The sequence below is a fragment of the Bufo bufo genome, chromosome 1 (assembly GCF_905171765.1).
Source record: "Bufo bufo chromosome 1, aBufBuf1.1, whole genome shotgun sequence".
NCBI classification, from domain to species: Eukaryota; Metazoa; Chordata; class Amphibia; order Anura; family Bufonidae; genus Bufo; species Bufo bufo.
Genome location: NC_053389.1, coordinates 653,286,335 through 653,312,009, shown reverse-complemented (window position 1 = coordinate 653,312,009; position 25,675 = coordinate 653,286,335). Strand labels below are relative to the sequence as shown.

At 44.8% G+C, this 25,675-nt stretch overlaps 1 protein-coding gene across 1 annotated transcript; it reads left to right on the top strand.

The window, feature by feature from the left end:
* Positions 1 to 12,377: 12,377 nt before the first annotated feature.
* Positions 12,378 to 24,445, top strand: MAPK6 (mitogen-activated protein kinase 6). The gene is made up of 6 exons (XM_040413963.1): positions 12,378 to 12,529; positions 15,777 to 16,945; positions 22,040 to 22,184; positions 22,492 to 22,656; positions 22,771 to 22,972; positions 23,104 to 24,445. Exons 2-6 carry the CDS (start codon positions 16,391 to 16,393, stop codon positions 24,197 to 24,199), a joined length of 2,163 nt encoding a protein of 720 aa, XP_040269897.1. The 5' UTR covers positions 12,378 to 12,529; positions 15,777 to 16,390; the 3' UTR covers positions 24,200 to 24,445.
* The last annotated feature ends 1,230 nt before the right edge of the window (positions 24,446 to 25,675 follow it).

Below are 25,675 nucleotides of genomic sequence, written 5' to 3'. Positions count from 1 at the left end.
CTTGACCCCGTGGATCACTTGAACAGAGAGTCATCCAAGAGGTAACAGCCTGTGGGTTCTCTGCACCAAAATTCAGATCCCTGTACAGGGGTTAAAGGGTGAAAAGAAGGGGGAAAAAAATTTTCTTCGTCATCTACTAGTAATATATAAAACTAGGTTCACCTTTGCATTGTCACTTCCAGGTTTGTGTTCTGTCATAGGAAAATAAAATGATAGAGAGCCTCAGATGATGGACATAAGAGTGTCTGACAGACCCCTTTGACTTATAATGGTGTCTGTCATTTTACCAGAAAAAAAACAATACAGCTGCATTTCCAGAGAACAATGACCTGTGAATATTAGGATAATGGAATCAACACCTTTGACCCCATGCTGGGTATAATGACCTCTGACCCCATGCTGGGTATAATTACCAGATGTTGATTTAGTTACATATTTATTCCCAGAGAATTCTTGTACAGTCACTCAGAATTGAGAAAGCTCGTTGGAAGAACGAGTGAAACGTTTTCAAGAAATCTACAGTACGTCCAGTTGCCTTGATTTATTCTTGACAGATAATGACCTGTGAAGCAGGCTCCAAACAGAGCCACCAAATGTGAAACCAGCCTAATTGTTTATTAGAAATATGAATCAACTTTAACCGTGATAAGAAAATAATAGATTTACTAAGCAACTCCTTATGTAAGCAAAACAGGCATTGTGTGCGACATAAGCATGTCTTTGTATCTTGGACATTTATTTATATCAGCTTAATATTTAGCTACAGGCAGGTCCAGAGTGTCTTTAGGTCTTGTTAGATTGCTGTTAATGGCTTGTAAAAATAAATGCAAATCAACAAATATAAAAATGGCGCTTTAATGTGTAACAACGATAACTGTTCACAAGACTGTGGAAGGGTACTTCATTTACAGCCGTCACCTTTACTGGGTACTAATAATCTCTCCCTAGGACTTACAGTAGGGCTTAATTTTCTAACAACCGCAAGAATAATGGGGGTCATTTACTAATAGTCCTTAAACCAGTTTTAGGCGTAAAAAAAAAAAAGTGCAAGACCCCATTTTTCAACTCTTTAATGCTGGCCCTGTCACCTCCACTTCTGACTTGTGCTCCACATAAGACAGTGTTTCTTGTGTTCGCATGTCATCAATGCTTTGTGTGAAGGGGCTGGCTGACTGGCCAGTGTAATAGCTAAATGTCGACATAATGGCCGATCCATAGACCGAGAAGGGTGCTAGCTTAGGCTACTTTCACACTGGCGTTTTGGCTTTCCATTTGTGAGATCCGTTCTGGGCTCTCACAAGCGGTCCAAAACGGATCAGTTTGCATTCTAATGCATTCTGAATGGATAAGGATCCGCTCAGAATGCATCAGTTTGCCTCCGTTTAGTCTCCATTCCGCTTTGGAGGCGGACACCAAAACGCTGCTTGCAGCATTTTGGTGTCTGTCGGATGAAACTGAGCCAAACAGATCCATTCTGACACACAATGTAAGTCAATGGGGATGGATCAGTTTTCTATGACACAATCTGGCACAATAGAAAACGGATCCGTCCTCCATTGACTTTCAATGGTGTTCAAGACGGAGCCATCTTGGCAATGTTAAAGATAATACACTGCTCAAAAAAAATAAAGGGAACACTTAAACAACACAATGTAACTCCAAGTCAATCACACTTCTGTGAAATCAAACTGTCCACTTAGGAAGCAACACTGAGTGACAATCAATTTCACATGCTGTTGTGCAAATGGGATAGACAACAGGTGGAAATTATAGGCAATTAGCAAGACACTCCCAATAAAGGAGTGGTTCTGCAGGTGGTGACCACAGACCACTTCTCAGTTCCTATGCTTCCTGGCTGATGTTTTGGTCACTTTTGAATGCTGGCGGTGCTTTCACTCTAGTGGTAGCATTAGACTGAGTCTACAACCCACACAAGTGGCTCAGGTAGTGCCGCTTATCCAGGATGGCACATCAATGCGAGCTGTGGCAAGAAGGTTTGCTGTGTCTGTCAGCGTAGTGTCCAGAGCATGGAGGCGCTACCAGGAGACAGGCCAGTATATCAGGAGACGTGGAGGAGGCCGTAGGAGGGCAACAACCCAGCAGCAGGACCGCCACCTCCGCCTTTGTGCAAGGAGGAACAGGAGGAGCACTGCCAGAGCCCTGCAAAATGACCTCCAGCAGGCCACAAATGTGCATGTGTCTGCTCAAACGGTCAGAAACAGACTCCATGAGGGTGATATGAGGGCCAGACGTCCACAGGTGGGGGTTGTGCTTACAGCCCAACACCGTGCAGGACGTTTGGCATTTGCCAGAGAACACCAAGATTGGCAAATTCGCCACTGGCGCCCTGTGCTCTTCACAGATGAAAGCAGGTTCACACTGAGCACATGTGACAGAGTCTGGAGACGCCGTGGAGAATGTTCTGCTGCCTGCAACATCCTCCAGCATGACCGGTTTGGCATTGGGTCAGTAATGGTGTGGCATTTCTTTGGAGGGCCGCACAGCCCTCCATGTGCTCGCCAGAGGTAGCCTGACTGCCATTAGGTACCGAGATGAGATCCTCAGACCGCTTGTGAGACCATATGCTGGTGCGGTTGGCCCTGGGTTCCTCCTAATGCAAGACAATGCTAGACCTCATGTGGCTGGAGTGTGTCAGCAGTTCCTGCGAGACGAAGGCATTGATGCTATGGACTGGCCCGCCCCTTCCCCAGACCTGAATCCAATGGAGCACATCTGGGACATCATGTCTCGCTCTATCCACCAACGTCACGTTGCACCACAGACTGTCCAGGAGTTGGCAGATGCTTTAGTCCAGGTCTGGGAGGAGATCCCTCAGGAGACCGTCCGCCACCTCATCAGGAGCATGCACAGGCGTTGTAGGGAGGTCATACAGGCACGTGGAGGCCACACACACTACTGAGCCTCATTTTGACTTGTTTTAAGGACATTACATCAAAGTTGGATCAGCCTGTAGTGTGTTTTTCCACTTTAATTTTGAGTGTGACTCCAAATCCAGACCTCCATGGGTTGAAAAATTTGATTTCCATTTTTTAATTTCTGTGTGATTTTGTTGTCAGCACATTCAACTATGTAAAGAACAAATTATTTCAGAAGAATATTTAATTAATTCAGATCTAGGATGTGTTATTTTTGTGTTCCCTTTATTTTTTTGAGCAGTGTACAAACGGATCCGTTCTGAACGGATGTAGACGGTTGAATTATCTGAACTGATCCGTCTGTGCAGATCCATGATGGATCCGCACCAAACTTGAGTGTGAAAGTAGCCTTAGCTAGTACAATTAGTCAGTATGACAGTCCCCTTGAATCCCAAAAAGCAGGTGCCAGGACCCAGGACTAGAGGGCATAGGATCAGATCAGCCACCTTGGATGATTTATGTATATTAGTAAGTTTGCTATTTCTGTAAGGATATTTTTTAACGAGGGAACCCCTTTAAAACAAGAAACCTGTCAGAATAACAGGTAGAACATTATTTAGTCCTTTTATCCTACTCATGCCTATTTACTCAAGACCAATTATAGTTTTTAGTTGACTTACCTTTTGAGATATAAATTTCATTTAAAGGGATTGGCCAATCTTTCCAAAAAGTGCTATAAACAGTACATAAAGTAATTTAGTACTATGATGCACTGAGAACATCTATGCTGCTTGGGTGTTGTTGGAATGCTAACACCAGTCCACACCCGGGCTGTGCAGCATCTTGGAGCCAAAATGGACACTGATGGAGGATTATGTTATATAACCCTTGATTCATCAACCTCCAATGAACTGCACTGCACATGTGCTATTTTTCCCTGCAGTGAGCAGTGCTATTGAATTGAGGCTGCTGAAAGAGGGTTTCGGTCACAAGACTGTTAGTCAACGGCCATGCTGGGACCAGAACGACACACAGACAGGAATGCAGTCAGGCAGCTGTTTTTAAAGCAGAGAGCTGGTGCAGATTTCATCAATACGTTAGGGTACTTTCACACTTGCGGCAGAGTAATCCGGGAAGCAGTTCCGTCGCCGGCAATCTCCATGCAAACGGACAGCATTTGTAGATGGATCCAGATCTATCTAAAAAATGCTTTCAAAGAACTGATCCGTCTCTCCGTTTGTTATACGGACCCGTTTCTATTTTTTCTCCACATTTTTAAAGGTCTGCGCATGCAGAGACCGGAAGGACTGAACCGGCATTGCAGTATTTTTAATGCCGGATCCGGCACTAATACATTTCAATGTAAATGAATGCCGCATCCAGCATTCCAGCAACTGATCCGGAATTTTGGAGAGAGATAATATCGCGGCGGTATTTCTCCGTCCAAAACGCCATTTAGTGACTGAACTGAAGACATCCTGATTCCTGATGCATCCTGAACGGATTTCTCTCCATTCAGAATGCATTGGGATGAAACTGATCAGTTATTTTCCGGTACTGAGCCCCTAGGACGGAACTCAGTGCCGGAAAAGAAAAACGCTAGTGTGAAAGTACCCTTAGATAGGTACTTTACATTTTATAATAAACCACACACATATAGAGATACTGAGGAGTTGTTCTGATGACCCTGCTGCAATGTCAACAAGACGGAAACAATGTAAGGCTGAACACCGCAGTGTATCACATTGCAACTTCTCATTGTTAATGTAAACAGAAATTACCTTGAAGAGTTGCCCTGTACTAGCTCCTTATCTGGCAACAAGCAAAGCACAATAGTAAAACAACAGTGCTATCTTTACGAGTGATTGTAAAAATGTCAGGCTGGAACATAGGTCATACAATGCAACATTGTACAGCAGTAAAATATAAACCCCATCATGCATTTCATGCCTGTGTGTTGCAGCAATCATCTACCAATGTAATACAGAACTGAAAGGAATTGCTGTCTACACATCTATTAATGGTTGGGTGGAAGGTCAAAACATTTTTTGGGGGAGGGGGCTTTTGCTATTTTTGGAAATAGGAAAAACAAAAGCAGCTAAGAAAAATTATACAAGTGAAAATGATACAGCTATAGTACACTGCTCAAAAAAATAAAGGGAACACAAAAATAACACATCCTAGATCTGAATTAATTAAATATTCTTCTGAAATACTTTGTTCTTTACATAGTTGAATGTGCTGACAACAAAATCACACAAAAAAAAATAATGGAAATCAAATTTTTTAACCCATGGAGGTCTGGATTTGGAGTCACCCTCAAAATTAAAGTGGAAAAACACACTACATGCTTATCCAACTTTGATGTAATGTCCTTAAAACAAGTCAAAATGAGGCTCAGTAGTGTGTGTGGCCTCCACGTGCCTGTATGACCTCCCTACAACGCCTGTGCATGCTCCTGATGAGGTGGCGGACGGTCTCCTGAGGGATCTCCTCCCAGACCTGGACTAAAGCATCTGCCAACTCCTGGAAAGTCTGTGGTGTAACGTGACGTTGGTGGATAGAGCGAGACGTGATGTTCCAGATGTGCTCAATTGGATTCAGGTCTGGGGAACGGGCGGGCCAGTCCTAGCAACAATGCCTTCGTCTTGAGGAACTGCTGACACACTCCAGCCACATGAGGTCTAGCATTGTCTTGCATTAGGAGTAACCCAGGGCCAACCGCACCAGCATATGGTCTCACAAGCGGTCTGAGGATCTCATCTCGGTACCTAATGGCAGTCAGGCTACCTCTGGCGAGCACATGGAGGGCTGTGCGGCCCTCCAAAGAAATGCCACCCCACACCATTACTGACCCAATGCCAAACCGGTCATGCTGGAGGATGTTGCAGGCAGCAGAACGTTCTCCATGGCGTCTCCAGACTCTGTCACATGTGCTCAGTGTGAACCTGCTTTCATCTGTGAAGAGCACAGGGCGCCAGTGGCGAATTTGCCAATCTTGGTGTTTTCTGGCAAATGCCAAACGTCCTGCACGGTGTTGGGCTGTAAGCACAACCCCCACCTGTGGACGTCGGACCCTCATGGAGTCTGTTTCTGACCGTTTGAGCAGACACATGCACATTTGTGGCCTGCTGGAGGTCATTTTGCAGGGCTCTGGCAGTGCTCCTCCTGTTCCTCCTTGCACAAAGGCCGAGGTAGCGGTCCTGCTGCTGGGTTGTTGCCCTCCTACGGCCTCCTCCACGTCTCCTGATGTACTGGCCTGTCTCCTGGTAGCGCCTCCATGCTCTGGACACTACGCTGACAGACACAGCAAACCTTCTTGCCACAGCTCGCGTTGATGTGCCATCCTGGATAAGCTGCACTACCTGAGCCACTTGTGTGGGTTGTAGACTCCGTCTCATGCTACCACTAGAGTGAAAGCACCGCCAGCATTCAAAAGTGACCAAAACATCAGCCAGGAAGCATAGGAACTGAGAAGTGATCAGCACCTGCAGAACCACTCCTTTATTGGGGGTGTCTTGCTAATTGCCTATAATTTCCACCTGTTGTCTATCCCATTTGCACAACAGCATGTGAAATTGATTGTCACTCAGTGTTGCTTCCTAAGCATATAATTTGAAGGTGAAATTACAGTCAGGTGTTTTGAATCAATGGGAGGACAATCATTTATGTTTTATTTAAGCAACAGGGATCTATGAAAGTCTGGTCTTTACAACACATTTGTGGAAGTGTATCATGGAATGAACAAAGGAAATTTGTGAGGACCTCAGAAGTAGAGTTGTTGATGCTCATCAGGCTGGAAAAAGTTACAAAACCATTTGTAAAGAGTTTGAACTCCAACAATCCATAGTCAGACAGACCATGTACAAATGGAGGAAATTCAAGACCATTATCATCATCTCAATGAGTGGTCGACCAACAAAAATCACGCCAAGAGCAAGGAGTGTAATAGTCCACAAAGTCATCAAGGAACTCAAGTTAACCTCTAAGCAACTAAAGGCCATTCTCACACACCTAATTTAACGCTCATGAGTTCACCATCACGAGGACACTGAACAACAATGGTGTGTGCATGGCATGATTGCAAGGAGAAAACGGCTGCTGAAAAAAAAGAACATAGCTGCCCGTCTACAGTTTGCTGAAGATCACCTGGACAAGCCAGAAGGATGAGACCAAGATAGAATTCTTTAGTTTAAATGAGAAGCGTTATGTTTGGAGAAAGGAAAACATTGCAACATAAAAACCTCATTCCATCCAAACACTGGTAGTAGAATGAGGGTTTGGGCCCGTTATGCTGCATTTGGGCCAGGGGGGCTTACCATCATTGATGGAACAATGAATTCTGAATTATATCAGCAGATTCCTAAGGAAATTGTCAGGACATTTGTCTGTGAGCTGAATCTCAAAAGAACATGGGTCATGCAGCAAGACAACAACCCTAAGCATGCAGTTCATTATACCGAAGAATGGTTAAAGAAGAATAAAGTTATAGTCCTGAGCTTAATCCTATAGAAATGTTGTGGAAGGATCTCAAGTGAGTAGTTCATGGGAGGAAACCCACCAACATAACCGAGGTGAAGCTGTTTTGTATGGAGGGATGGGCTAAAATTCCTCCAAGCCGATGTGCAGGACTAATCAACAATTACCAGAAACATATAGATGCAGTTATTGCTGCACAAGGGGGTCACCCCAGATACTGAAAGCAAAGGTTCACATACTTTTTGCCACTCACAGACATGTGATATTGTATAATTTTCCTTAATAAATAAATAACAACATATATTATTTTTGACTCATTTGTTTGATTTAATTATCTTTATCTATTTTTAGGACTTTGATGTAGCTTTAGGTTAAATTTACGCTGAAATATAGAAAATTCTGAAAGGGTCACAAACTTTCAAGCACTGTACATGTTGGTTTAAAGGGAGTCTGTCCCCTCCATATGGCCATATACAGTGCTTACATGGCTCTGTAGCACACCTATACAGGATTGTGACGGTACCTTTGTTCTTTTCTTTACACTTGCACAAGCAGGAAAAACGAAGTTTAATTCATATGCAAATTAGCACTCACAAGTGCCCAGGGGCGGCGTTCAGTGTGTAGGTGCCCAGGCTGCTGCCCTGCCTTCTTTTCCCTTTACTCCTCCCCAGCCTCTGCCTTTGCCCTATCGATGAGGCAAGAGACTTGGAGGGCGGGCAGAGGCTGGGGAGGAGTAAAGGGAAAAGAAGGCAGGGCAGCCTGGGCACCTACACACTGAACGCCGCCCCTGGGCACTTGCGAGTGCTCATTTGCATATGAATTAAACTTCGTTTTTCCCGCTTGTGCAAGTGTAAAGAAAAGAACAAAGGTAGGTGTGCTACAGAGCCATGTAAGCACTGTATATGGCCATATGGAGGGGACAGACTCCCTTTAAGCTTTAAACAAAAAAAAAAAGCTATTCTCGGTTTGTTTTTAATAAGATATTTAATTAATTAGGATTCATTAGAACAAAAATATACTTATCTATGTATGTCCAGCATGCTTTAAATAACTTGTCTGTAAGAGGTTGCCAGGATTTATTTGATACTGAACAGCTCGTCTGCACTGGCAGGTTTGTAGACTTGTTGACTCATACCCGGGCCAGCTCCTGTGACAACACAGCTACTCATATAGCCCTCTCAGATTTTTGGACTTGTGCCAGGTTTGCTGACATCGTCTTAAGGGTCCATTCGCACGTCCGTGTGTGTTTTGCAGATCCACGGATCCGCAAAACACGGACATTGGCGATGTGCGTTCCGCATTTTGCGGACCGCACATCGCCGGCATTCTTATAAAAAATGCCTTTTCTTGACCGCAATTGCGGACAAGAATAGGACATGTTCTATTTTTTTCGGGATCGGAATTGCGGACCCGGAAGTGCGGATCCGCAATTCCGGATCCGGGCAGCACATCTTGCTGCCCCATAGAAATGAATGGGTTCGCAATTCCGTTCCGCAAAATGCGGAACGAAATTGCGGACGTGTGAATGGACCCTAAGGATGAGGGAGAGGTAAAAGAGTCTATATTCTAAATGTTATATGTACATGAGCATACTTGTACATGATATACAATACATCTGCAGTTGAAGTGTTGAAGCTTTTCATGTAAGATCAATAGGAAGATTTAGGAAACTGTCTATAAGAGAACGGTCTGTTGCCCATAGCAACCAGTCACCGCACAGCTTTCGTTTAGTATTCTGCTTTTGAAAAATGAAAGCTGTGCTGTGATTGGTTGCTATGGGCCAAAGTTCTCATAATGTAGCTGGAAGCAATAGTTTAATCCAGGGCCAACGGAGTCATGATTAATTTTGTTGTTGGTGAAGAGAGGGTTGTTTCTTTGTAAAACTGTTACCTTAAAGGGGTTGTCTCATCATGGACAATGGGGGCATATCGCTAGGATATGCCCCCATTGTCTTATAGGTGCAGGTCCCACCGCTGGGACCCGCACCTACAACGAGAACGGGGCCCCGCAAGTGAAGGGGGGCGCACTGCGCATGCGCCCTCCATTCATTTTCTATGGGGCCGGGGAAAATAGCCGAGTCCGCTGGCCCAATAGAAATGAACGGGAGTGGGGGCCGCGCATGCGTGGTATGCTCCCATTCACTTCTATGGGGAGCCGGCTTGGTGGTGGCCGGACCGGAGTCCTCCAGCCACCACCTTGCGTGGCTCTGTTCACGATAGCGATATGCCCCCATGGTCCATGATATGACAACCCCTTTAATAGTTCATACCTGAAATCTGCCTTTAATACCCAAAATATAAAGTGCTAGTGATAAACACCCACACTGCCCATATGGCAAGTGTTTAAAGAGAACAGGATCACCATAAATGAACTAATAATACAGGAATATATCGACGACTAATAATAAGCGTTCACTGTAAAGTATTGTTACACTTTTTAAAAGCAGAAATGGTCACTAAACTTTTTACTTTGTATAACTTCATATAAATGAATAGTACAGGTGAATATAAGAAACTTTACAATATATCTTATCAGAGAAAATGCCTCTTTCTCCACTTATTAGTTCCCCCCAAACAAAAGTTCACTCTGAATTCTCCGCTGAATCTGTTTGAGAGACCAGGATCATATTTACCAATATTTCAGTAGGTAAAATCAGGGGCATCATATAACCATATATGCCCCACCCCCGGGAACGTCCAGAACCTGTAAATACCTACTTATCGGTGGGGTTTGTGTAGCCCCTCCCATTCTTGGCCCGTGAAATTGCAAATTTGCTGGGACTATCTCTGTAAATCAGTATAGGATCAAAGTACACCTGCTCATAGAAATCTTTGGATAGGGTACAGGGAGGTAGAGCGAGCTCCAGTAAGAAAGACATAGACATGCTTTAAAGGCCTAACACATGCCTCTCAATGCCCAGGCCCCTCATATAGGTTATACTTACCCTGCTCTCCGGCACCAGCGTCGCTCCTGATCCCCACGTGGCCACCACTGCGTCTCCCTGTCGCTTGGATCAAACCATCTAGTGACTGGGGAGCAGCCAGCAGCAGGCCGCAACGGGGACGAGCATCCCTAGCGTCTCCCACGATCCTAAGGAGGCTCCCCCTGTCGCTGGATCTTTTGATCTGTGCGATGGAGGGATGCAGGGGCGGCCGTGCAGCTATCAAGAGCAACGCGGGCGCTGGGGTAAGTATAATTTATATGAGGGGCATGTGTTAGACTTTGGATAACCCCTTTAAGTGTTTTATTGTCTGTACTGGATTCACATATACAGTGCTCAAAACATCTCTATAATGTCGTCCATGCTCTTCTAATTGAGAGATAGTGATAGGGGAGCAAGACCTCCGTTTAGTGTGCAGTACATGGGAGACATCATAGCAGCTAGTCTCCACCCAATACCTCAGGGAGAACTGAGAATTATGTAGCATGCAGCCTGCTATTAAAAAAAATGCAAGGTACAAGCTATATAATGACCAGATATAGTGTCATCACTCGTTCTGAAATGTTATCTGAAAATACAGGTACCCTTTAAGAATGTTGCCAAACCCACTAGTCTGTCAATGTAACTTTGGGCGTTAAAAGACAAATTCAGCACTGCTATACAGTATCTGTCTGTGAAGTCTGACCAGTATGAACTATTTGCAAGGAATTGTAGGGTTACTGTCTTTGTTGCCCATACCAACCAGTCACAGCTGAGCTTTTACTCCGTATTCTGCTCCTGAAAAATGAAAGGTGTGCTGTGATTGGACGTTCTGAGCAACAAAGACCCTTCTTTTCTAAAGTTTTCAATAATAGCCCCGAAGTATATGAGTCCATAACATTCACCCCTAATGAGAATCTCTTTCCTCCCAATACAACAATACTCTGCTGGGCATCCGTCATTCCGGTACACAGCAACACGTAAGCACCGCGGCTGCTGTTCCAGTGGTGCCACCCACTGTACAGTACCAGGCTGTGACATGGCGGACTCTGAATGCCGCCTCATTGAGTGTGATTGGCGGTTGGCAGTAGGGTTAAAACGATTATTCGATTGAATCAAGTAATTCAACACAAAAAAATCCTTGATGCACATTTTTTGCATCGAGGATTCGTTAGTGTCATGTGACCACAGAGCGGGAGTGAAACGCTTGCTATTACTGCTTCGTGGTCACCCGCCGGCCCGTAATCGAACTGTATCCTGACACATCATCAGGTCATAGTGCACGTAAGCGCTCACTATGATCCAACACTGTGTGACGTCAGGACGACAGTGGAGCGCGCGGAGAAGAGTGGATTTATGGTTTACTGCGCATTATCCAACCTGCTGCGCGCTATTCTGTTGTCATTACAAAGGCAAGGGAACTATTAAATGGGAATTCCCATCTGAGACATTACTGGCCTATCGCTAGCATATGCAATGTTACATGGGTGTGGGGCCTACCTCCCAACCGTCCTAGATCCGATGGGACAGTCCCAGATATATGTCCTGCGGTCCTGGAACCTCACCGCAGCCCAAGCAGCAGAATGTACTGTCACACATCACACTGCGGGTCTGTGTAGGAGCGGGAGCAGGTCAGGAATCATGGGGCACATATCTAGGCATAACTACTGTGATGGGAGGCAAATATCAGGTCACAACTACTGTGAGGGGGCACATGTGGGCATAACTACTGTGAGGGGGCACATATCTGGGCATAGCAACTGTGAAGGGGCACATATTGTCCCTCTTTGGTGGGAGGTATGTTCTGGGACCCCTGAACACTGTGAAGAAGCTCTGAAAATAGCTAAACAAAGGGGCCTAGACTGAGAGCTTGGCACAGATGGGGGGGGGGGGGGCACCACTTCAATTCTCTCCTCTGGCAGCAGGAAGGTTGGCTGCACCCCTGCTGTGTGATAAAACCTCCTGCCACCATGTGCCCCTGTCTCAGGAGGCGGCCGCCCCCACGTGCAGCTCACACATGAGGGAAACGGTTTGAATTCTCCCGCCTGAGTGACGCTGCCGCCTGCAGGGGGCGTTCCGGGTGACGCAGGAGGCGGCAGATCGGGTGTCTGCAAGTCTCCGCCCTCAGCAGTCCGAGTACATGGCGACTGCGGCAAAGAACAAACGAGAAGACGCAGGGCAAGAGGAGCAGCTGAGCGGAGCCGAGCCTGGTGACCGGTGCCTGTCCTCCCTCCATATGATACATATGAGAGCGGTAAGTGGCCGTGCTTGTGGAGCCGCCGTCAGCCGGTGCCTCCATTGTGTGAGGAGAGCCATGTCTCCGGCAACAATGGGACCTCAGTTCGCGCTGCTCTCCGGGCTCAGCCGTCTCCCGCCTCTATACCCCGGGGACCCGGAGGCTCCCTGGGACCCGTTACGGGAGATGGCATCGCGGCTGTAACCTTCCCGGCCCCCGTGTCTTCCACCCTCCCCCACCGCTCACTGTATGGATATAGCGCCGCACTGGCCGTGGGGTTGCGTTCCTGTGTGTGAGGGGACGCTCTGCGGACGTGGCCTGCGAGGGGCTGTAGCCTGAGACCACCGTACAGTGATTGACGTGCTGTGGGAAAGAAGCCGGGCGGGAGGGCCGTCCTCCGGCATGTGCGTCCAATGGGGCTCCTCCCTCCGGGGCCGCAAGCTCGGTGCTGGCAGTGCGGTAGCTGACCGGCAGAGACGCGGCGTGTGTACGCTCCGCGTCAGCCGTGGATGCGTGCGCTTTGTGGCCGCTATTGTACTCGGCTCTGTATCCGGTTGTGGGAGGGTACACGGGGATGACTCATAGGGTCCGCATGCTACGTGTCGGCGGCTGGAGCCTGGTGACTACAACGGGCTGTGGTGGAACTACTACCCCCATCGTGTCCAATCACCAGCTGATCCCTCTTCATGATGAGCGAATAAGAGGCTGATGCGGGGAATTCCCTGCAGATTGCCCGGAGTACTGCGTCACCGGTTACTGCGTCACCGGTGACGTCACAGCCTCCCCCTGTATGTGCTCATCTGAATGGAAGGAGTGATGTGTGGAGGAGGGGGATCTACTGCCACCTCAGTCTGACTGCTGCCCCTGTCACCACAACTCCTATCTGTACATAGTCCTTGACACAGTCCCTTCTTATTTAGGGGCCAGCTCTGGCTGTGCTAGGAACAAGTAGCCACGTTTTAAAGAGCTGTTGTGACAAGTTATCGCCTGTCCACAGGATGGGGGGATAACTATTAGATCGGAGGGGTCCTACCTCTGGGACCCCCCATGATCACAAGAACAGATGCCTGAAATGCGCTGCTGCTCCACTGATCTTTACTGAGGTTCTGGTGACCGCTAAGTGCAGCGCTTGTCTCCATAGAGGTGGATGGAGCCTGACCTGCTGCTCTGTTCATTTGGGGGGGGGGTCTCTGTTCCCCACCAATCTAACAGTTATCCCCAGTCCTAGGGTTTGATGAGAACTCATCACAACTGGAATACTGAGTCAGGTCCACACTTGATGGCTATACTGTGGATTTGCTGTTGCGGGGTTCTCCTGGATATACTACTTACCTGACCCCCAGCGCTCGTCCTGCCTCTTCTGCTGCCCGAATGTAAACTTCGTCTGAAGCTGCTGCAGCCAATCACTGGCCACAGCAGTGACATACTCCCCTTTTGTCACGTGACCATTTGTCATGAAGTCACCACTGCGGCCAGTGATTGGCAGCAGAAGAGCCGATCAGGTAAGAATGGTCGCCAATGCAGGTCCGGCCACTCTTAAGAGGTCTGAAAATTGGTTGACGACCCCCTTTGATATAGTCCTGCAGCAGTGTGATGACATGTAGGTTTTCCATGCAGACTTACATCAGCCACATGCTCCTGAGCTGTTCTCTCTGCGTCCAGGAAATGGTCACACTAGTGTTACTACTGGATGGCACAAGTGTCGCTGACCTGTACTAGAACTGTCCATCTCGTTGGCCGCAGAGCGTGATTGTAGGATAAGAACAACCACCTTGTAGGGCCAAGTACGAGTGAACAGCCATTAGTTACAGTGAAAGCAGCTTCACCATGGACTGAGGTCAGAAAGGAAGAGGTGCAGGGTACTGGCATTACTAATGGAGGACCTGCCCTTTACTGTAAAGTGGGAGACTAGTAGTGGGCAAGGACTGTCAGCTATTCATTGTGTCTGTGAACTCAGTGGGAGGCATTTACCATAGTGGCTTATGCTGTGATGTGTTAAAGGGGTTGTGTGTTTTTTAGTGTTTTCTGGGATTTTTTTTAATTGATGAGCTGTCCTCTGAATAGGTCATCAGTATCTGAAAGGTGGGGGTCCGTCACCCTAGCTGATCAGCAGTTAGAGAAGGCAGCGTCCTTCTCGCAGCTTTCCCTAGGCCAGTGACAACACGTTCGTCAGTCACATGACCTAGGCGAAGTGCAGCCTCATTGTAGGCAGTGGGGCTGAGCGCTATACCAAGCACAGCCGCTATACAACGTACGGCACTGGGCTTGGTGAGCTGAGAGAAGGCAGTGGGTTACTGCAAGCGCTGGTGCCGTCTCAAACAACTGATTAACAGGGGTCCCAGGTGTTGAACCCCCACCGAGCAGATACTGATGACCTATCCAGAGGATAGGTCATTAGTAGGGATTGGTTCGGGCAGTGGAGGAATCCCATTATGGATTCCGTTATAACGGAATTCTATGACTGCATGCAAAATGGAGGCCTTTAAGAGGCATTCCGCTTTTATGGGTCATAATAGAAGTCTATCATTAGTTGATTGGCAGGGTCCAACACACAGTATCCCTGCTGATGAGTTTTACCTCCGGGCTATAGCCTTAGCCCTCATGCACACGGCCGTGAGCAGTCTGTGGTATCCCGGCCTGGCATCCTGCTGAGAGCAGGAGCGCACGGCGTCATAGCAACCAATGACGCCGTGCGCTCCTGCTCTCGGCAGTATGCCAGGCCGGGATACCACGGACCGCTCACTGCCGTGTGCATGAGGCCTTATATTGAGAAGAGTGGGTTTTCTATACTTAGAAAGCTAATCCAAATTACTGGGGACTTTATAATCCTATGTTGTGCCTGTGCATAAACCTGTAGTACGTATATTAGCTTTCTAAGGATAGAAAACCTCCATTATGAACATGGTAAGGCTACAATAAGTAGTGTAAATGATATGTGCATGCAAGGACACAGCTCTGCTCTCAGCATGCCTGTCAATCAAGGGGAGGGGGGCGTTTGCTGAGCACAGGGGGTGTTACTAAAGGCACACTCCAAGGCTGCAGCCCCACCCCCTGGTGCTCCAACTTGCTCATTTGCAGATGAATACAAAGCAGATATCTCTGCAGCTGTTCAACATACAGACAAAAGAAAGGTATCATTTTAATGATGAGCCCTACAGGCAGTACGCTTGGTGTAATAGGGTTGATCATGCTGACAGACTATTTAACCTGTAAATAACGATTTCAGCGTTCTTGCTCATCTTGGTTTTCATCTCTTTTCTTTCAGGGCTTGTGAGAATAAGATGGATAGCAGCTTTGATTGTGATTGTGGTGAGCTGGAGCCACCTGATCATTAACAGAAGAAGTCCTGTATAAGTAGAAGTCCGCCACGTTTTCCTCTTCGGATGCACTGTATAGAAAACATTAAAGAAAATTTCTAGTGCTGCCAGCACCACAGAATGCCGCTGCTCAGGACCAGTTCTACACTGAATGTATCTGCACTGTGAGGAGGATGTTCAGAGAGGCCTACTTCTTGCGTATTTATTCACATTTATGTTCCATGTTCACTTGGTTTGCACAGTAGAAGCGTGCGCGTAGTATGTCATTTCATTCCGTTTCACTTCCAGTGAGTGTTTTGGTCGGTGTTTGCCAGAATGCTGCATCTTCTGTGAACTATGAATACTGTCATTTTTCTACAGTCAAAACTGAGCTTTAACGTTACTGCTTGCGGGATCCACCAGGCCTGGCAGGCTGATATGATTTGAAAATTGGAGCGAACCATTCTAAAGAAGAGTCTTTTGTAAAGTGTATGAAACCTTTTCTTTAGAAGCTAGCTGCGGTTTGTCGTCAAGTATTTAGGAAGAGTGAAAATTTCTGGAGGAAGGAGGTGAAGTAGCCAAAATGGCCGAAAAGTTTGACAGTCTCATGAACATTCATGGGTTTGATTTGGGCTCTCGTTACATGGACTTAAAACCGCTTGGCTATGGTGGCAATGGCTTAGTTTTTTCTGCTGTTGACAATGACTGTGATAAGCGAGTGGCTGTGAAGAAAATTGTCCTGACAGATCCTCAGAGTGTCAAACATGCTCTGCGGGAGATCAAAATTATCCGGAGACTGGATCACGAAAACATTGTTAAACTATACGAAATCCTCGGCCCCAACGGAGAGCTTTTAACCGATGACGTGAGCTCCCTAACCGAGCTGAACTCTGTTTACATTGTTCAGGAGAACATGGAGACCGATCTAGCCAAGCTCCTCGAGCAAGGCCTTCTACGTGAAGAGCACGCCCGGCTCTTCATGTACCAGCTGTTACGTGGGCTTAAGTACATCCACTCTGCTAACGTGCTTCACAGAGATCTCAAGCCAGCAAACCTGTTCATAAACACTGAAGATTTGGTCGTAAGGATTGGAGATTTTGGTCTTGCACGTATTATGGATCCCCATTACTCTCATAAGGTGAGTAACCTGTTCTTTGGTTTCGAATGGGGTGTCATGAAGGCACTAAACTGCTGAGTAAATGTTGACTAGCTCACAATGTACAGCATGGAACAAATCTTAACGATCGCTTTTAAGCCTTCATTTTCATCAATATCTATGTTCTGATTCATCTCATTGTTCAGTCAAGCAGTTCTCACTAATGTAACAGCTTGTCGTATGGATCTAAGAAAAGAGCGGTGAATGCCGGTTACATGGACGTTAGTTTTACATAATGGTACGATACAATATCATCAAACTAATAGGATTATTTACGTAGACAAAGCCCTGTAGTTGGCAAACCTTGGTTTCCGTTTTGTAGGTTATCTACCGATTGGCCACCAGAAGTGAATAATGGCACCTGTCGGGGGGTGGGATATATTAGGCAGCAAGTGGACAGTCAGTTCTTGAAGTAGATGTGTCTGATGAAGGAAGCATCTGAGAGACTTTGAAAAGGGCCAAATAATTGTGATGGCTAGAAGACTGGGTCAGAGCATCTCCAAAACGGCAGGTCTTGTGGGGTGCTCTTGGTATGCAGTGGTCCAACAAGGCTCATTGCTTTGCGTGGAGGCTAGCCTGTCTGCTCCAATCCCACAGATGAGTTACTATAGCAGAAATGGCTAAAAAGTTAGCATACGTAGCATCGCAGCTTGGTGGTAATGGGAGTCTGTAGCCACAGGCGATCAGCGTGCCTATGCTGACCACTAGTAACACCTACAGTGGGTGTGTAGACCATGGAGAAATGAAAAAAACGGTGTCCTGGTCTGATAAATCACATTTTCTTTTACACCTTGTCAGCAGTTAGGGAATTCGCTTACCTGGGGAAGAGATGGCACCAGGATGCACAATGGGAAGATAGCAAGGTGCCAGGAGCAGTGCGATGCTCTGGGGAACATTGGGCTGTAGCATTCATGGTGTTACCTAATGGCTGCGGCCTCTCTCGGCAGTGTAATGTGCCCTGCCACACAGCAAAAACTGGTCAGGAACGGTGTGAAGAACACAAAAAAGGGGCTTAAGCAGTTCACCTACTCCAGTCTTAGGTTGTTTTTAAGTTTCTGGTATATCTACCACCTCACACTACCTGGAACAGTAATGCACATTACAACTTTCCTTTAACCTCTTCTGTGCTGTTGTAGGATTTCTGAAACTACAGGCTGAGAGCCTAAAGCTGCGCCACATCAGCATTGTGATGACCCGGTCTGTCAGGTTCAGTGTAGTTATGGAGACCTTGTGTGGGGCCAAATACAACTGACACATCGTGTCCGACGTGGAGGTTTTATTTGGTAATTGTAATGCGGTGTTGTCAAGCTGCCGTGTGTTGAAAAAATGTGGCCAAAGGAAGCTGCATAACGTCCTCGTGTCATTCTAGAAGGAAGACGTTAACCGCGGTTGTCTACATTTGTAGTGATCATATTTTTATTGTACATTTTGGTAGGTTTCAGTTAAGACTGTATAACTTCAGTAATGATTGCCCCCAGCATCTAAAATCTCCTGCCGGTGACAACAAACTTTGATATGTTTGCACTTTAAAGCCGTCCATGGTCGCCTGCAGTTTTTTCATTGGCTAAAGCTGGCTTCAAGTTCAAACAAATGAGACTTCTGAGATGTCTCCTGAGGGCCACATCCATCCTGTTATGCACCATAATTACTGCATGAACTCAGTTGGGACTTGTGCTGCGTACACTATTGTTTAGGGACGCGGCTAACGCAGTGTGTTCCTGCAGAATGATAACCCTACATTTCCTACTGAATTACATGTATTATTTCTGCATTCATTACTAGGTTTTATTGTGGATCTGATTTCATGGCATTAAAATACGACTTTGCTGCAGGAACTGCTATATGGTGATAGACTTAGGAAATAAAGTCTGGTTTTCACAATTGCTTCTCATGAATATGCCCGGCCCTGACCACCTCTTAGCTGACCTCATTTGACAGCTCCCTCTCTCTGCTGACAGCTGACTGACCTGCCGTGTGACCTCACATTCACTTCTGACCAACTGGGATTAGTCTGCGTCGCCCCATCCAACCATCGTGTGATGCTGTGAAATCACAGATCTCATTTCACAGCATATGCCACAATATACTGTATCAGACAATGGTGGCAGATGGCGTACACAGAGACGCAGTGTGTTGACTCATGGACACTCCTGTATGGCCTAATAATCTATTGTAGCCACGGGTTTAGTGCGGTGACCTGTACTTGTCATAGGTGTCACAATACCTTCAAGGGAACCTGTCACAATGAACCAGCAGTGCAATCTGCAGGCAGAGGAGGTGAGCAGCTTGGTATACAGTTGTATGGAAAGGGGATGTGTCACCAGAAAACGACCTATGGTTTAACTCATGTTTTTAAATAATTTTTTGACATTATTTTTAATTTTCTATGTCTATCTATATTTAAACAAAAACCATAAAACCTTGGAGTTTTCGTACTAGTCACTAAGCCTAATAAGAGGCACCACCTCTTGGTCTGTACTGATCACTTTTCTGCAGTTACCTGCTTATCTGTCATTCTAATCCTGCCTTTAATGATATCACCTCTGTGTATTGATGAGACAGAATCCACCATTCACAATAGGTTATTGACTTGTCAAATCTTATCTATTCTTCCCGTGTACAATGACCTCTGCACAGATCACAGAGCATGTCTAAAAGACTCTCCCATAGAAGTCACTGAGGTCCCCTCCTGAGCATTGTCTATGGACCATGGGGCTGCCGTGAAGTAATTTTCTTAATGCTGTGTAAACGCAGTTAAGCACAAGGCAAGATGGCCACCCCCATAATAATGTTCGGGAAATGGAATAAAAAATCTGCAGTGAGAAAAAAAAAAAAGATAGTGTCACCATCTGGTTTTAAATTTGGCAGAATTTTTTTTTGACACCTTTCCTTTTAAAGGGGTTGTCTCACCTCAGCAAATAGCATTTATCTTGTAGAGAGAGCCAATACAAGGCACTTACTAATGTATTGTTATCCATATTGCCTCCTTTGTTGGCTGGATTCATTTTTCCATCACATTATACACTGCTCATTTCCATGGTTATGACCACCCTGCAATCCATTAGTCGTGGTCGTGCTTGCACCTTATAGGAAAAAGCACCGGCCATCAAATAGGCTTGTGCGCTCCTAGGGTCCTGGCCACCAAATAGGCCGGCATTCTGTCCTATACCGTGCAAGCACGACCACCACTGTTGCAGGTTTGTCGTAACCATGGATACGAGCAGCGTATAATGTGATTGAAAAATGAATCCAGCCAGTAAAGGAAGCAATATGTACAATTGCAATACATTAGTAAGTGCCTTGTATTCATTTGCTTTAAGTAAAAATTGTCCTTCTTGAAACGTGTTGCTCTTTCAGTGACTGCCAGCCTTTCCTGTGTTACTGTATGTGTAATATATTTACAGACCAAAAGTTTGGACAGACCTTCTCATTCAAAGAGTTTTCTTTATTTTCATGACTATGAAGGCATCAAAACTGAATTAACACATGTGGAATTATATACATAACAAACAAGTGTGAAACAACTGAAAATATGTCATATTCTAGATTCTTCAAAGTAGCCACCTTTTTGCTTTGATTACTGCTTTGCACACTCTTGGCATTCTCTTGATGAGCTTCAAGAGGTAGTCCCCTGAAATGGTTTTCACTTCACAGGTGTGCCCTGTCAGGTTTAATAAGTGGGATTTCTTGCTTTTATAAATGGGGTTGGGACCATCAGTTGCATTGAGAAGTCAGGTGGATACACAGCTGATAGTCCTACTGAATAGACTGTTAGCTGCTTTTTTTCTTGCCATAATACAAATTCTAAGTAAAGAAAAACGAGTGGCCATCATTACTTTAAGAAATGAAGGTCAGTCAGTCAGCCGAAAAATTGGGAAAACTTTGAAAGTAAGGGCTATTTGACCATGAAGGAGAGTGATGGGGTGCTGCGCCAGATGACCTGGCCTCCACAGTCACCGGACCTGAACCCAATCGAGATGGTTTGGGGTGAGCTGGACCGCAGAGTGAAGGCAAAAGGGCCAACAAGTGCTAAGCATCTCTGGGAACTCCTTCAAGACTGTTGGAAGACCATTTCAGGTGACTACCTCTTGAAGCTCATCAAGAGAATGCCAAGAGTGTGCAAAGCAGTAATCAAAGCAAAAGGTGGCTACTTTGAAGAAACTAGAATATGACATTTTCAGTTGTTTCACACTTGTTTGTTATGTATATAATTCCACATGTGTTAATTCATAGTTTTGATGCCTTCATAGTCATGAAAATAAAGAAAACTCTTTGAATGAGAAGGTGTGTCCAAACTTTTGGTCTATACTGTATAATAATTTATTATAGCTGTCAATCACCAATTTAACTGCCCACAGAACTAGACTTAAAAGAGAAGGGATTGTAATCACATGTAATCACATTCATTTCTAAAATACAAGTTTTACTGAATCTCTTCCCATAAAAGTATATACCAATCTTTGTGCTATAATATGCTGCCTGCAGATTGGTGACAGGTCCTCTGTGCCTGTAGTTTCTTCCCTTTTTGTTTCAGCGATCAGTCAGGGTCTCGGCACCTGGACCAATTTTAGATGTGTCACCCTGACCTGTCAAGTCTTGTGAAGCTACAGGTGCACTTTAAAGTGCACTGCATTGTAGAAAATCAGTGCTCCCCTTACAGATTTCTCATTCCAACCCTTGTCCTCTTCCTGGTCCTTCTCAACATGCAGGAGGTGCCCAGTCACTGGCCACAGTGCTGGCCTGCCTCATCCAGTGATTGGCTGAGTGGGCATTACCTAGTAGTGACTGGCGGGCTGTAAAGCTCCAGAACGGCGGTGGAACGGATTGACAAGGGGAGTATTGACTTATTTTACAGACAAGAATTTTAAGCAAATATTCTATAACCAAATTATTAGCTATGCTTTACCTATTCCAGTGGCTGTGTTCATTACTTTGTAGACTATTGTTGAATATCCATAGTTTTGTTAGGGGCTGTACTGCATTAACCAGTGAAGAAGACACTTCCTCTGTAAGCCAAATGCATTGCTCTTAAGATGGTACAGTACTTACAGTATTTCTCTCTTCCCTTCTACCCAGGGACATCTTTCTGAAGGTCTTGTCACAAAGTGGTACAGATCTCCTCGCCTGTTGCTTTCACCCAACAATTACACTAAGGCTATTGACATGTGGGCGGCTGGATGCATTTTTGCTGAGATGCTGACTGGAAAGACCCTGTTTGCAGGTTGGTAGTTTTACTGAGAACATTTTATTGAAATGTCTATTAAAGCAATGCGACTAGTAAATCATTTCATTATATCTGCCTTTTCACACACTTTTTTTTTTTTTTTTGCAGTTTGGTGTCCTTTTTTAGCATGTGAATAGTTATTGCACTCTTCAGGGCATGTATTAGAATTCTAACCTTTTTCTTGTGTTAGTATCTTCAAAGTAAATTTTCAGTTTTTAATAACCGTATCATATATGGTGTTACGTAAGCTATTTTCTTTTGCTTTATTAAACTTATAATTTCATTGTGTAATTTGCTTTTAAAGGTGCTCATGAACTTGAGCAGATGCAGCTGATCCTAGAATCAATACCTGTTGTACACGAGGAAGATAAACAAGAGCTTCTCAATGTCATCCCAGTCTATATAAAAAAAGATATGACGGTGCCACATACTCCTTTGACACAGCTGCTTCCAGACATCAGCCCTGAAGGTGAGCTCCTGAAATAGTTAAAAATGGGTGCTCTGACCATGTAGATGTCAATGTTGTGGCATTGAGTGGGGAAAAAAGATTTGTAAACTGTCTTTTCCTTTTCCCATACTACAGCTCTGGATTTCCTGGAGCAAATTCTGACATTTAGTCCTATGGATAGGCTAACAGCAGAAGAAGCTTTGTCTCACCCATACATGAGCATCTATTCATTTCCGTTGGATGAGCCAATTTCCAGCCATCCTTTTCATATTGAAGATGAAGTAGATGATATGTTATTGATGGAGGACAACCACAGCCATGTTTATAATTGTGAAAGGTACTTCTTTTTGATTCTTCAGCTAATATCCTTAGGCCTATTGCTGCTGACTTAATTTGAAAGTGTACTAAATGTGATGCCATCAAAAGGAGGAGAAGAAAAATAATAATATTGTGTTTCTTCCATTGCAGATATCACGATAGTCAGTATTCAGACCATGATTGGCCTATACACAATAATTTCGAAGCTGATGAAGTCCAGCGTGATCCAAGAGCTCTCTCTGATGGGAGTGATGAGGAAGAGGTGCAGGTTGATCCTCGCAAATATCTGGACGGAGATCGAGAAAAGTATTTGGAAGATCCAGCTTTTGACCCATACTTTTCTGCCGAGCCCTCTTGGCAATATTCAGATTACCATGAAAACAAATATTGTGATCTTGAGTGTAGTAATAATTGTAACTTTAAAATGAGGTCCTCATCTTATCTAGATAATCTTGTTTGGAGGGAGACTGAAGTCAATCATTATTATGAGCCAAAACTTATTATAGATCTGTCTAACTGGAAAGAGCAAAGTAAGGAGAGGTCTGATAAGAGGGGCAAATCAAAATGTGAAAGAAATGGTCTGGTGAAAGCCCAGATAGCTCTTCAGGAAGCATCACAGCAGCTAGTTGATAAAGAAAAGGAGAAACGTAGAGAGTTTGACTTTGATTCATTTATTGCAGGTACCATTGAGCTCAGTTTGCAGCATGATTCTTCCAGTGTTGATAAACTCAACGACTTGAATAGCTCAGTCACACAGCTTGAATACAAATCCTTAATATCAAAGTCTGTAAGTCGTGAAAAACAGGAGAAAGGAATGGCCAACTTGGCACAGTTGGGTGCCCTAAACCAAAATTCTTGGGACAGTCCCATCATAAGTGATGAAGACTGTTTCCATATAGACCAATTTTGCTGTGAAGTAAGAAAAGATGACCATGTCGAAAAGGAAAATGCTTATACAGGTTACTTAGATAATTTATTTGGTAGGAAAGAGGAGGCAGACCTGTTAGATCTTGAGCCACCAGAAGACGAAAAGGTTGGGAGTAAAGAAAACGATGAGGGCATCTTAACTTTTAGTGGAGAGGTCATTCTTAGCAAACAGCTGGATTGTATTGGTATCCCCCAATTTCAGAATCCTCTTGGCTCGCCCCTTAAATCAATACAAGCCACGTTAACACCTTCTATCATGAAATCGTCCCCACAAATTCCTCGCAAAACTTACAGCAGCATTCTGAAACATCTAAACTAAAACACTCACATTTCTTTACATATCAACTATCCCGTGTGTTTTATTTTTTTATTTCTACATAGCATTTTTTTCTTACTTGAATTGTATTTTTAGTATGTATTTAATACTTAGTTTTGTTTACCATTGTTTTTACGATCTAGAATTACTTTCTACATTTTAAACTGGCATGACATTTGCACACAAGGAAACAAAACAGCAAAATAATGCAACATAGGTGGAGACCGAAAAAAAAAAAAATGCACTAAATGAAGTCTAAACAAATCAATTGCTATCTTTCTCGAAATAAAATTATATTGCCTTGATGTAACACAGTGACGTTACATATTTTCATGGAAATGTCGGTTTCATATCTCAGTTTTCAGCTACTTCATTGTGTTTTTTAGATTTTTTTTCTATCTTTTTTTTCTCACATCCATTTCTTGAAACACATGATACCAGCAGCAACTGAAGAATGCAGATTTTGGTATGCATGTGTTATCTACCTCAAGGTAACAGTGGGTGGTCACTTAATGGCCACCAGCAGTGCTATCCATCATGCACCTCTGTTAAAGGGGTTCTCTGGGAATACTTTAAAATGGCCACCAGCAACTTGGCTTAGAATGTGGGAAGGATTGGTTGTCACCAATTTCAAAGCGGCCTAGGGGAGTGAGGGGTGGTGGCCACACTACACTGTTCTACAATAGTTGGTAATGATGTGATCCTGCCTACGATATGCCATCATGGCTGAGCAGCCTGACAAACGCTCACCCATATGTAGTATATGCAAGTACTAGAGTGTAGTGTGTAGCGATGCCTGCCGCTCACTTCCCTAGGTAAATATGCTAGTGGATGCAACCAGTCCTGCTCAGTCTAGGACAGGTTGCTGGTGGCCATTTTAAATAATTCCTGGAGAACCCCTTCAAGCCAGCATTATTGTAGTAGCTATTCCTAAATGAGAAATTGCAGAGATATTTATAAATGTTCTGGATTGCATCCTATGTAGTGAAGTGTTTAATATGCAGTATTTTATTTATTATATCACACAGATATTTGAGAATAGATGTCTTGATCGGTTTAGAAGCATGCTGGGCAACTTCCATCTCTCTGGCTGTTAACTCGGTATGGCCTACTATTTAACACTATACTGGGACATCAACATCTAGAAAGCCTTATGTTGTCCAAGTCTTGACTAGTTTTATTTTTTAATTTTTAATTTTTTCCTCATTTCCGGTTTACATTGTTGTACATTTAGCCTGCATATTAACAAGCTGTGTCTTCACTTTTCTTTTCACCTGTTTTCATTTCAAGGAAACTTCTCACTGTGTGTAGGAGTTGGGCTACATGCACACGACCATATGTGTTTTGCGGTCCACAAATTGCAGATCCGCAAAAAAAAAAAAAAAACCGGATGCCATCCGTTTTTTTGTTTTGCGGATCCATTGTAACAATGCCTAAAACAGACAAGAATAGGACATGTTCCCCCCTTTTGCGTGGCTA

Excerpts from the sequence above, each read along its gene's own strand:
- MAPK6 (XM_040413963.1), top strand. The coding sequence starts at position 16,391 with ATGGCCGAAAAGTTTGACAGTCTCATGAACATTCATGGGTTTGATTTG. Across the intron at positions 16,946-22,039 it reads ATCCCCATTACTCTCATAAG|GGACATCTTTCTGAAGGTCT; the intron begins GTGAGTAACCTG and ends CCTTCTACCCAG. Across the intron at positions 22,185-22,491 it reads TGGAAAGACCCTGTTTGCAG|GTGCTCATGAACTTGAGCAG; the intron begins GTTGGTAGTTTT and ends TTGCTTTTAAAG.